The sequence below is a fragment of the Heterocephalus glaber genome, unplaced genomic scaffold (genome assembly GCF_053883595.1).
Source record: "Heterocephalus glaber isolate CG9 unplaced genomic scaffold, H.glaber_assembly_v1.0 deba00001547, whole genome shotgun sequence".
In the NCBI taxonomy this organism is placed as follows: domain Eukaryota; kingdom Metazoa; phylum Chordata; class Mammalia; order Rodentia; family Bathyergidae; genus Heterocephalus; species Heterocephalus glaber.
The window spans coordinates 12,582,687-12,595,294 of record NW_028258340.1 but is presented as its reverse complement, the minus strand read 5'-3'; the positions used below and the strand labels follow the sequence as shown (position 1 = coordinate 12,595,294).

Here is a 12,608-nt window from a genome sequence, read left to right as displayed (position 1 = left end):
TGCCATGTCTCTGTTGCCTAGAACTGCTTTTGCTATTCTGAGTCTCTTCTTGTTCCAAATGAATTTTTGGATAGTTTTCTCAAGGTGCATGAAGCATGCTGCTGGGATCTCAATTGGAATTGCATTAAATCTGTATAGCAGTTTTGGAAATATGGCCATTTTCACTATATTAATCCTTCCTACCCAGGAGCAGGAGATGTCTGTCCATTTTCTGATATCATCTTCAGTCTCTCTTTTCAGAGTGCCATAGTTTTCAGAGAAGAGGTCTTTGATTTCTTTCATTAGGTTGATTCCGAGGTATTTCAGTTTTTTGGATGCTATTGTGAAAGGAATTGTTTGCCCTATTTCTCTCTCAGTGAGTCTGTTGTTCGTGTAGAGGAAACCTATTGATATTTTTGTGAGTTGACCTTGTAACCAGCTACTTGACTGAATTTGGTTATTAAGTCTAGAAGACTTCTGGTGGAGTTCTTGTGGTCTTCTGTGTAGAGTATCATGTCACCTGCAAATAATGACCAATTTGACTTCTTCATTTCCTATCTTTATTCCTTTTATTTCTTTCTCTTGTCTAATTGCTGTGGCTAGTGTTTCCAGAACTCTATTGAACAAGAGTGGTGATAGTGAACATCCTTGTCTTATTCCTGATTTTAGTGTGAAGGCTTTCAGTTTTTGACCATTTAGTATGATATTGGCTGTTGGTTTTTCATAGATGGCTTTTATCAGTTTGAGGTAGAGACCATCTATTCCAATTTTTTGTAGGTTTTTTATCATAAATGCATGTTGGATTTTGTCAAATGCTTTTTCTGCATCTATGCAGATAATCATATGGTTTTTGTCCTTGGCTCTATTGATATAGTGTATTACATGGGTAGATTTGCATATATTGGACCATCCCTGCATCCCTGGGATGAATCCCCCTTAATCAGGGTTTATGATCTTCTTGATGATCTTCTGCATTCTGTTTGCCAGTATCTTATTAAGGATTTTTGCATCTATGTTCATTAGTGAGATTGACCTATAGTTCTCCTTTTCGGTTGGGTCTTTCTGTGCTTTGGGCATCAAGGTGATGCTTGCTTCCAGGAATGAATTTGGGAGTATTGCTTCCCTTTCAATTTCACTGAAGAGTTTAAACAGTAGTGGCAGCAGTTCCTCTCTAAATGTCTTGTAGAATTCAGCAGTGAAGCCATCAGGGCCTGGGCTTTTCTTAGTTGATGTTTTTAATTACATTTTCAATTTCATTGGTTGATATTGGGTTGTTCAGAATTTTTAGGTCTTCTTCATTCAACTTTGGTAATTCATATGTATCTAGGAATCTGTCCATTCTGTGTTGTCCATCTTATTGGCATATAGGTTCTGGAAGTAGGTATTGATGATCCTCTGGATTTCTGCTGGGTCTGTTGTAATTTCACCCTTTTCATTCCTAATTACATGGATTTGGGCCTTTTCTTTCCTTTTTCTGACAAGGTTGGCTAAGGGTTTGTCAATTTTGTTGATTCTTTCAAAGAACCAACTCTTGGCTTCATTGATTTTTTGTATCGTTCTCCTAGTCTCCATTGCATTGAATTCTTCTCTGATCTTTATAATTTCCTCCCTTGTATGAGCTCTGGGGTTGTCCTGTTCTTCTTTTTCTGGAAGCTTGAGGTTCAGGATCAGGTTGTTTAATTGGGCTCTTTCTGTTTTCCTAATATGCATATTCACTGCTATGAATTTCCCTCATAAGACTGCTTTCATTGTGTCCCATAGATTCCGATATGTTGTATTGTCATTGTCATTGTCATTTAATTGAAGGAACTGTCTGATTTCTTCTTTAATTTCCTCTGTGACCCATTGGTTATTCAAAAGTTGTTCAATTTTCAAGTGTTTATGAGATGTTTTGAGTTTCTTTTGCTATGGATCTCCAATTTCATTGCACTATGGTCTGATAATATACAGGGGATAACTTCAATTCCTTTGCACTTACTTAAACGTGTTTTATGTGTGAGAATGTGGTCTATTTTTGAGAATGACCCATGTGCAGCTGAGAAGAATGTGTATTCTGATTTTGTGGGGTCGAAGACTCTGTAAACATCTGTTAAGTTCATTTGTTCAAGAGTTTGATTGAGTTCTAGTATTTCATTACTTATATTTTGTCTAGTTGATCTATCTCTTTGTGACAGTGGGGTGTTGAGGTCCCCCACTACCATTATATTAGTGCATATATGACTTTTCATGTCCGTTAGTATTTTTTTTATATATTTGGTTGCACTAGTGTTTGGTACATAGATATTTATGATTGTCATCTCATCCTCTTGGATTGTTTTGCAGGGTACATCAATCTGGGTTGGAGACTGTTTTCTTTTAGGGCTTGGAATATGTCACTCCAAGCTATTCTTGCCTTGATGGTTTGTGTTGAGAAGTCTGTTTTAATTGTGATGGGCTTTCCTTTGTATGTGATTTGTTTCTTTTCTCTCACTGCTTGTAGAACTTGGTTCTTCTGTTGAGTTTCTGGAATCTTAACAATTATATGCCTATGTGTAGATTTTTTTTGATCAAGGCTATTTGGAGTCCTATATGCCTCACTTATCTGTATGTCAAGCTCTTTTCCCCTGCTTGGGAAGTTTTCTGCCATTATTTCTGTGAAGAGTCTTTTTATGTCATCTGCACTCTCTCCTGTTTCTTCATTGACTCCAATCAGTCTTATGTTATTCTTCTGTTCATCATCTAGCAGCTGCTGGATTGATTTCTCATATTCCCTTATAATTTTGAAGCAATTTTTCTTCTTCTGGTCATTAATTGCAATCTTATCTTCTATATCTGCCATTCTGTCCTCATGTTGGCTCATTCTGCTGTGTAGACTTTCAATGGAGTTTTTCATGTCCTGGAAATCTATTTGCATCTGTTTTATGGATTCCATTTGTTTCCTATGTTGGAATTCCATCATGTTCCTCAGCTCCTCTCTAGCTTTATTAATCATGTCTTGCACTAGGAGCACAATTTCTCCTGTTATCTGAGAAATTATTTCTGATTTCCTTTTTTCCAGATCCCCTTTTGTTGCCAGTTCAGTGGTTCCAAGTGGTTGAGTGTCAGAGTGTTCCATCTCATTTCCCTTTGGGGTTGCTGTAGGTGATCTGGAAGTCTGGTTTTGAGACTTATTTACTTGTTTTCTCATTTCGACTTGGGGGGGGCCTGTTGGCACCTGCAGGGATTACCTCCTCTGAGCTGGGAGACGTGGGACAGGGGCTGGGAGCAGCAGTAGGGATGGTGGCCCAAAAGCCCTTTCCTGTGGGCTGGGGACAGTGGGAGGGATGGTGGCCAGGAAGCCCCTTCCTCTGGACCAGGAGCAGTGGGATGGCGGTTCAGAAGCCCCTACCTCTGGGCCGGGTGCAGCGGGACTCAGTACCGTGTTCTGGTGGTCCGGTTTCCTCTGCGTCTTTGTAGTGTGGAACCAGGTAGCTGTACAGAGGAGCGGAGGGGGGTGTCCAGTGGATTGTTGCTGGGGTCTGGGCTGATTCAGCATGTTCTGCGCGACTGATGACCTCGTTATGGCGTGCGCAGACATGCCTGTTTGCAGCGGGCTGATTCGGCCACCTGAGAGTATGCTTTCATTTCCAAAACTACTCCTTGGTTAATTGACATTTTATTTTTATTTATTGTAGGTACAGTTTTATTTTCCATTATAAATGGAAATGATGATAATTCTCAGAAAGAGACAAATCAAAATAAAGGATTCTTTCACAAACTATCAGAACTATCAGAACTATCCCCCATGTCTATTAAGGAAGACTCAGGTAAATTTATTATACAGTTTCATGATTAGCATACATGAGCCCTTGTCATCATTAACTTTTAAATAAAAACATATTTGCATGCCTAATACATCTGTGAATTTGTGCTGCATATGTCTGTAAGCATTCTATTGCATTACTTCTAAATTAATTTTATGTAGTTTATTTTCCGGATTTCTATTGTTATTAATATCAATGGACTATAATACTTCAGCTTTAAGGCTGTCTACCCCCCTGTAAGTGAAAAGTTTTACTTATTTTTCTATTGTTAAAAAATACAGCAAGTGTCTGATAAAATGCTAATGAATGTATTATTTTAACAATGTAATATGCTTTTCCTATTTCAGTATAGGATATCAATCTTTATATATGCCAAATAAAGTAAGCGCTATTGTTTTCCCTCCCTATATTTTATAGCTTTCTTTGAATGTTATTAAATATCATATATTTGTGATATAAATCTAAAGGAAAATGTGATGATAGAGAATTGGAATAGTCATGGAAATTTTCCTGGAGAAGTCATTCTTTTATGACTCGGTAGCAAAGATCTAAGTATTTAATAGAGAAGAGAAGTTCAACAGGAGTAAAGTTGTAGAGACAAGGATGTATACCAAAAAAGAATATTTTTATTGAATGAATTTGTATTAGTAAGGGTTCTCTAGAGAAATAGAATTAGTGGTGGAATCTCTTTCTGTTTCTGTCTTTCTCTTTCTAACACACACATGTGCACACACACATGCAGATCTGTTTGATTCTATCACTTTGGATAACCTTGAGTAATATAGTCAGGTGGTAAGACTGTTTAGTTATTTTGCCAAAGAACATATATGATGGTTTTCAAGTAGGGATAAAAATTAGAATCTTTTTCTTACCTGTTCTCCAGTAATTCTACTATACTTTGTGTTTATAGCAACAAAAGCAACCCTTGTGGTCATAGATACCTCTTCTCTCGACAATCCTTTCTCTGAGAGTTCACTGTAGGGTAAAGCATTGCCAAGACCCATGAAAAGTAGCTGTGAGATACCTAGAAGGGAACCATATTTTATTTAAAGAGCTTTAGTTTATTTTTTGAGAAGTCACATTAAAATGTCATAAAGTCCTTTAAAGTGCTTTCATAAAATTGAAGAAGCAGCCCATACAAATTGAAAAGAGATTTCCTCAATATTCTTCCATTGTTGTATATTTGATAAACTTATTTGCACATTAGTAGTTTCATGGGAGTGAACTGGTGCCTGCAAAATGAATAACCACAGAAGACAATTCAAAATGAGGAAATAAATTTGTCATCAAGAACTCTTTAAGGTATTTAGAGTAAGAACTCCATATTGAGGACCTCTATTTCTCCCTCTCACTGATTGTTTTGAATGTCTCTCAGATTTGCCAACTTTATAAGTGTCTTTTGTAGTTAAAATATTAGACTAGAATGGCATGTCATATTGTAGCAAATACAACTCAGTGTTGTAGCTCTAGGTAGTATAACAGAGTCAGGCTGAGAAGAATGGAGCACACACCCCGGAAGTTGGAAGCAGGTTTATTTCGCTAGCAGACTGATCAGGGAATTCTCCACAAAGCGATCAGACCCGTCTGAGTGGTGAACAAGGTTTATATAGATTTGGAAAAAAGGGGGGTGAGGATAAGTAATGTAAGTGACAAGACACTTAGCTTTAGTTCATTGGGTGAAGTAGATACCTTCAGTTTATACAATTGGATAGAAAGGTACACTAGGATTCACTTTATTTACATATGGCAGGAAGCAGGGGTCACAGGAACTCCACTGAGAACAAAGGATAATAGAGGAAAACATGTAACATGTCCAGCAAGTCTGAGTGAGATCTGGATATGTTTTAGGTATGGGAGGGGTCAGAGCTAGGAGGAGGCTTTGCTTCCTACCCAGTTAGCTACAGCACAGGCTCCTTCTGGTCGGAAATCATTTCCCTATTCAGTAGGACAATGTAATACAGTACAAGATGGTTCAGAAATGTGCAGTGCAGTAAGATAATGCCATGCAATGCAACTCAGTAGGTCCTTCAATGTCATGTAATGTCACACAATGACATACGATACAGTACAGTGCAATGCAATGTAAAATAATGCACACATGGAGAAGACTTTCAGAAGACACACTGAGACTGCTACTACTCCAGCCCCTTTAAGTAAATTATTGTAGCACAACAGTTCTTGAAATCTTCTAAATAATATTAATGCAAATATACATACAATTTACTGAAACCAGAGAACATCTTAAACCATGAAATAGTTTAATACTATAATACAAAATAATAGCAAATTGAGAAGCTGAAAAGATGAGGAAAAATAGAGAGAAAGGACATGAATTTGATGCAAGTAAAAGGGTTCCAGTTTCAGGGATAGAGTATAGCTTTGGACATCACTGGTAACAGAACTGTCTACTTTCAAAAAATTTGAGAATCCAGGTAAAAACTTCATTTTCTTACTACATAGTCCAAACTTCTTTCTGGCTTTCTTTCTTTTATTTATTTATTTAATTTTTTTTTTTTTGCTTTCTGGCTAAATTACTGAAATTCTTTTTCACACTTCCAAGAAACCTGAAATGTCATATTGATGCATTTTTCCTTAGTCTAAATATTTATGGTGCTAGTATGTAGAATTATCAATTGTAATGTGTTATTTTGACAATTTATATACAAATGTGTCAATGTTTTGGCAGTTAGAAAAAAATTGAGTATTTCTTTATAACATTAATTGTTGACCTAAAAGTAAAATATCTTATCTTTATTTTAGTGACGAATATGATGAGTCACTGGAACAGTATAAGACCAGGAGCTTGGACAGGATATTCTCATGGCATATACAGAATGGGCTTCTCTTATTGATCACAAACTATGATGAAAGCAGTTTCTTATCTTCCCTCTTCTTTCCAGTCCTCTCCTCTTCCTCTCTCCAGTTTTCAGATACAGGTTCTGGCCATGTAGTTCAGGCTGACCTTGAAGTTACTATGCAGCCCAGGCTGGCCTGCACCTCATAGCAGTCTTCCTGCTTAAGGTTCCTGAGTGCTTGACATTTCAGGCATGCACCACCAAGCCCAGCATTCCCCTCAGATCTCTTCACAAATCAGTGCATTTTACAAATTCTGCTCATGATGTTCAATTTGTATGTTAAGTATGGGATTCTGAAACCTATATTAAGTACTGTGTTTTTGTTTTACTTTTCTTAGTCTTTGTTTTGTTTTGTATTTCAGAAGATGATCTTAGCAATTTAAGAATCTGGTATCATCTTGAGATCCACTCCTCTCCTGGACCACCCCTAAATATTATTGAAATGAAATGTATTGCTCTGGTAAGACCACATTAAATGTCCATAGATTCTTTCATTTGTCAAACAGAACTTTTGTCATACATTAAATTTCAATCCATAAAAACAATCTATATCAAATAAGTATATTGAAATAAATCAATCATAGCAATTTTATTTTAAAATCTGTTACTAGGGACCTAAAATGATTTGTAAAATCTTTTAGTTATATGGCATTTTATAGTGACTGACATTCTACCTGTGTGTTTCAAGATTATTAGAGTAAAGTTGACTTTAGCCTACATGCTTTTTCTCATGTATTATATAGTAAAAGCAAAACTGTGCATTGTAGAATTCTCCAGTATTAATTATTCCTGTTATTTATAGCAAAACTTTCACTTTGAAACATATTTGGAGCAAGTTGCATAGATTTGGCGTTTTAAATAAGTGACTAAGAATGGAATTTTCCTACATGAGTTATTGAAGTTTTACTAAATTTGTGTCCAAAATTATCTCATAAAGTCAGATGTTGAGAATCTTGGTTTAAATGAAACACACAAAAAATATTTTTTTTATTAAATTCTTTTATTGGTACATTGTAGGTATACAACACAATTACATTTCTCATTGGGAATTGTACCTTTACATAATGCATCTTGATTCTTATTTTTTCCCCATTCCTAGCCCTCCCTTCACCCCCTCAACCCTTCCCTATTGACAAAGACTTTATTTCCATTTTTTCCATTTCTCATCATATTTCCTTTCCCTTCTTTCCGTTCCCCTGCCCCTCCCACTAACCCTACCCCTTTGGACCTTTTCTTCCTATTTTACATTATCCATTATTCATTCTAAACATTGGTACATTTTAGGTATACAATATAATGACATTCATCATTGGAAATTTGCACCTTTACATAGTCTCTCTTGGTTCTTGTTTTTCACCCTTGCCCAGCCCTCCCTTCAACCCTTCCATTGCTCCCTATTTACAAAGATTTTGTTCCCATTTTTCTATTTTCTCATATTAATCCCATTCCCTTCTATCCTTTCCCCTAGCCCTCCCACTTCCTTCCCCTTTGCCCCTTTTCTTCCTATTTCACATTACCTAATATACATTTAGTCCTTATTTACACTTTCAGTTTCTCACACTAGAGAAACTATTCGGTATTTATGCAAGTGTGTCCTGTTTATTTCACTTAAGAGTATGGCCTCAATGTGCATCCACTTAGCTATAAATGTCTCTAATTTCTCATTTTTTATGGCTGAGTGGTACTCCATTTTATAAAAAAACCCACATTTTCTTTATCCAGTCTCCAGTTGATGGGCATTTGGGCTGTTTCCAAGTTTTAGCTATTACAAACTGTGCTGCCATGAACATGGGTGCACATATATCACTGTGGTATGATTCTTTTAATTCTTTGGGGAAGATCCCCAGCAGTGGAATAGCGGGGTCAAATGGGACTTCCAGTCCTAGTTCTTTGAGATATCTCCATACTGATTTCCACAGTGGTTGCACCAGTCTACACTCCCACCAGCAGTGGAGCAGGGTTCCTCTTTCCCCACAGCCCCGCCAGCATTTGTTATTGGTTGATTTCATGATAGCAGCCATTCTTTCTGGAGTGAAGTGGAATCTCAGTGTTGTTTTCATTTGCATCTCTCGAATGACCAGTGATGTTGAACTTTTTTCATGTATTGATTTGCTATTTCTACTTCTTTGTGTGAGAAATGTCTGTCCATTTCAGATGCCCATTTTTGGATTGGGTCTTTAAATTTGGGAGGTCTGATCTCTTTAAGTTCTTTATAGATTCGAGATAGTAGATCTTTGTCTTAGGAAGAGCAGGTGAAGATTTTTTCCCACATTGTGGGTTGTCTCTTCACAATGCTGGTGGTTTTTCTTGCTGTGCAGAAGCTATTTAATAAGAAGAGACCCCACTTCTTGATTGTTTGTGCTAGTTCACAGGCAACTGAGGTTTTGTTCATAAAATCTTTTCCTACACCGATGTCTTCAAGGGTTCTACCTAACCTCTGTTCCAACTGGTTCAGAGTTTCTATTTTAATATTTAGATCTTTAATCCATTTTGATTTTAGTTTAGTGCATTGTGAGAGATATAGGTCTAGTTTTAATCTTTGGCAAGTTGAAACCCAGTTTTTCTGGCACCATTTATTAAAGAGGCTATCTTTCCTCCAATGAGGGTGTTTGCTCCTTTATCAAAGATGAGATGGCTGAGTGTGTCTGGCGTTGTTTCTGCAACTTCCACTCTTCCACTGGTCCTCAGGTCTGTTTCTTTGCCAGTACCATGCTGTTTTTATCACAGTAGCTTTGTAGTATAGTTGCAGGTTGGGAATTGTGTTACCCACTGCCATGTCTCTGTTGCCTAGAATTGCTTTTGCTATTCTGGGTCTCTTCTTGTTCCAAATGAATTTTTGTATAGTTTTTTCAAGGTGCATGAAGTATGCTGCTGGGATCTCAATTGGAATTGCATTCAATCTATATAGCAGTTTTGGAAGTATGGCCATTTTCACTATATTAATCCTTCCTACTCAGGAACAGGAGATGTCTGTCCATTTTCTGATATCATCTTCAATCTATCTTTTCAGAGTGCTATAGTTTGCAGAGAAGAGGTCTTTGATTTGTTTCGTTAGGTTGATTCCTAGGTATTTCAGTTTTTTGGATGCTATTGTGAAAGGAATTGTTTGCCCTATTTCTCTCTCAGTGAGTCTGTCATTCGTGTAGAGGAAAGCTATTGATTTTTGTGTGTAGACCTTGTAACCAGCTACTTGACTGAATTTGGTTATTAAGTCTAGAAGACTTCTGGTGGAGTTCTTGGGGTCTTCTATAGAGAGTATCATGTCATCTGCAAATAATGATAGTTTGACTTCTTCATTTCCTACCTTTATTCCTTTTATTCCTTTCTCTTGTCTAATTGCTATGGCTATTGTTTCCAAGACTCTATTGAACAAGAGTAGGGATAGTGGACGTCCTTGTCTTGTTCCTGATTTTAGTGTGAAAGATGTCAGTTTTTGACCATTTAGTATGATATTGGCTGTTGGTTTTTCATAGATGGCTTCTATCAGTTTGAGGTAGAGACCATCTATTCCAATTTTTTGTAGCATTTTTTATCATAAATGCATGTTGGATTTTGTCAAATGCTTTTTCTGCGTCTATGGAGATAATCATGTTGTTTTTGTCCTTCACTCTATTGATATAGTGTATTACATTGATTAATTTGCGTATATTGAACCATCCCTGCATCCCTGGGATGAATCCCCCTTGATCAGGGTGTATGATCTTCTTGATGATCTTCTGCATTCTATTTGTCAGTATCTTATTAAGGATTTTTGCATCTATGTTCATTAGTGAGATTGGCCTATAGTTCTCTTTTTCAGTTGGGTCTTTCTCCGCTTTGGGGATCAAGGTGATGCTTGCTTCCAGGAATGAATTTGGGAGTATTACTTCCCTTTCAATTTCACTGAAGAGTTTAAACAGTAGTGGCAGCAGTTCATCTCTAAATGTCTTGTAGAATTCAGCAGTGAAGCCATCAGGGCCTGGGCTTTTCTTAGTTGGTAAGTTTTTAATTACATTTTCAATTTCATTGGTTGATATTGGGTTGTTCAGAATTTTTAGGTTTTCTTTGTTCAACTTTGGTAATTCATATGTATCTAGGAATCTGTCCATTTCTTCTGTGTTGTCCATCTTATTGGTGTATAGGTTCTGGAAGTAGGTATTGATGATCCTCTGGATTTCTGCTGGGTCTGTTGTAATTTCACCCTTTTCATTCCCAATTGCACTGATTTGGGCCTTTTCTTTCCTTTTTCTGACAAGGTTGGCTAAAGGTTTGTCAATTTTGTTGATTCTTTTGTAGAACCATCTCTTGGCTTCATTGATTTTTTTGTATCGTTCTCTTAGTCTAAATTGCATTGCTTTCTCCTCTGATCTTTATAATTTCCTCCCTTGTATGAGCTTTGGGGTTGTCCTGCTCTTCTTTTTCTAGAAGCTGGAGGTTCAGCATCAAGTTGTTTAATTGGGCTCTTTCTGTTTTCCTAATATGCATATTCACTGCTATGAATTTCCCTCATAAGACTGCTTTCATTGTGTCCCATAGATTCCAATATGTTGTATTGTCATTGTCATTTAATTGAAGGAACTGTCTGATTTCTTGTTTAATTTCCTCTGTGACTCATTGGTTATTCAGAAGTGTGTTGTTCAATTGCCACGTGTTTATGAAAGTTTTTGAGTTTCTTTTGCTATGGATCTCCAATTATATCGCACTATACAATTTCATCGCACTATACATCGCAATATACAGAGGATAACTTCAATTCCTTTGCACCTACTTAAACGTGTTCTATGTGTGAGTATGTGGTCTATTTTGGAGAATGACCCATGTGCAGCTGAGAAGAATGTGTATTCTGATTTTGTGGGGTGGAAGACTCTGTAAACATCTGTTAAGTTCATTTGTTCAAGAGTTCGATTGAGTTCTAGTATTTCATTACTTATTTTTAGTCTAGTTGATCTATTTGTGACAGTGGGGTGTTGAGGTCCCCCACTACAATTGTATTAGTGCATATATGACTTTTCACGTCCGTTAGTATTTGTTTTATATAGTTGGGTGCCCTAGTGTTTGGTGCATAGATATTTATGATTGTCATCTCTTCCTCTTGGATTGTTGCCTTTACAAGGATGTAGTGTCCTTCTTCGTCTCTCTTAATCAGTGTTGGTTTGAAATCTACTTGATCTGCCAAGAGGATAGCTACTCCTGCTTTTTTTCGGGTTCCTGTTGCATGGAGTATTGTTTTCCACCCTTTAACTTTCAGTCTATGAGTTTCCTTTTGAATTAAATGTGTTTCTTGTATGCAGAATATTGTTGGATTTTGCTTCTTGACCCATTCTGCCAGTCTATTTCTTTTGATTGGTGAATTGAGACCATTAACATTGATGGTTATAACTGAAACATATTGACTTGTCATTGCCATGACTTTTTCTTTTTGTTGGGTTCTCCCCCTTTACATTTAATTTCTTGTCATGCCAGATGGGTTCACTCTGCTTTGCTTCCTGGGGTTGTGATCCTCAATGTCTGTTCCTAGGCTATTGTGTAAAATTTTTTGGAGTGCTGGTTTGGTATTCACGAAGTTCCTAAGGTGCTCTTTGTTATGAAAGTATCTTATTTCTCCATCCATTTTGAAAGATAGTTTTGCAGGGTACATCAATCTGGGTTGGAGACTGTTTTCTTTTAGGGCTTGGAATATGTCACTCCAAGCTCTTCTTGCCTTGATGGTTTGTGTTGAGAAGTCTGCTGTGATTCTGATGGGCTTTCCTTTGTATGTGATTTGTTTCTTTTCTCTCACTGCTTGTAGAACTTTGTTCTTCTGTTGAGTTTCTGGAATCTTAACAATTATATGCCTATGTGTAGATTTTTTTTTTGATCAAGGCTATTTGGAGTCCTATATGCCTCACTTATCTGTATGTCAAGCTCTTTTCCCCTGCTTGGGAAGTTTTCTGCCATTATTTCTGTGAAGAGATTTTTTATGTCATCTCCACTCTCTCCTCTTTCTTCATTGACTCCAATCAGTCTTATGTTA

At 36.9% G+C, this 12,608-nt stretch overlaps 1 protein-coding gene across 17 annotated transcripts in view; it reads left to right on the top strand.

Moving 5' to 3' along the window:
- Cfap47 (cilia and flagella associated protein 47) overlaps positions 1–12,608 on the top strand; it is a 512,210-nt gene that overhangs the window by 291,644 nt on the left and 207,958 nt on the right. For all 17 annotated transcript variants that reach the window (XR_015442441.1, XR_015442442.1, XR_015442443.1 and 14 more), the window contains 2 exons: positions 3,633–3,764; positions 6,979–7,076. Coding sequence is in view for 14 of the 17 variants with exons in the window: in XM_087189881.1 (XP_087046007.1) it covers positions 3,633–3,764; positions 6,979–7,076 (230 nt within the window). In the remaining 3 variants the exon portion in view is untranslated. The remainder of the gene's footprint in view (positions 1–3,632; positions 3,765–6,978; positions 7,077–12,608) is intronic.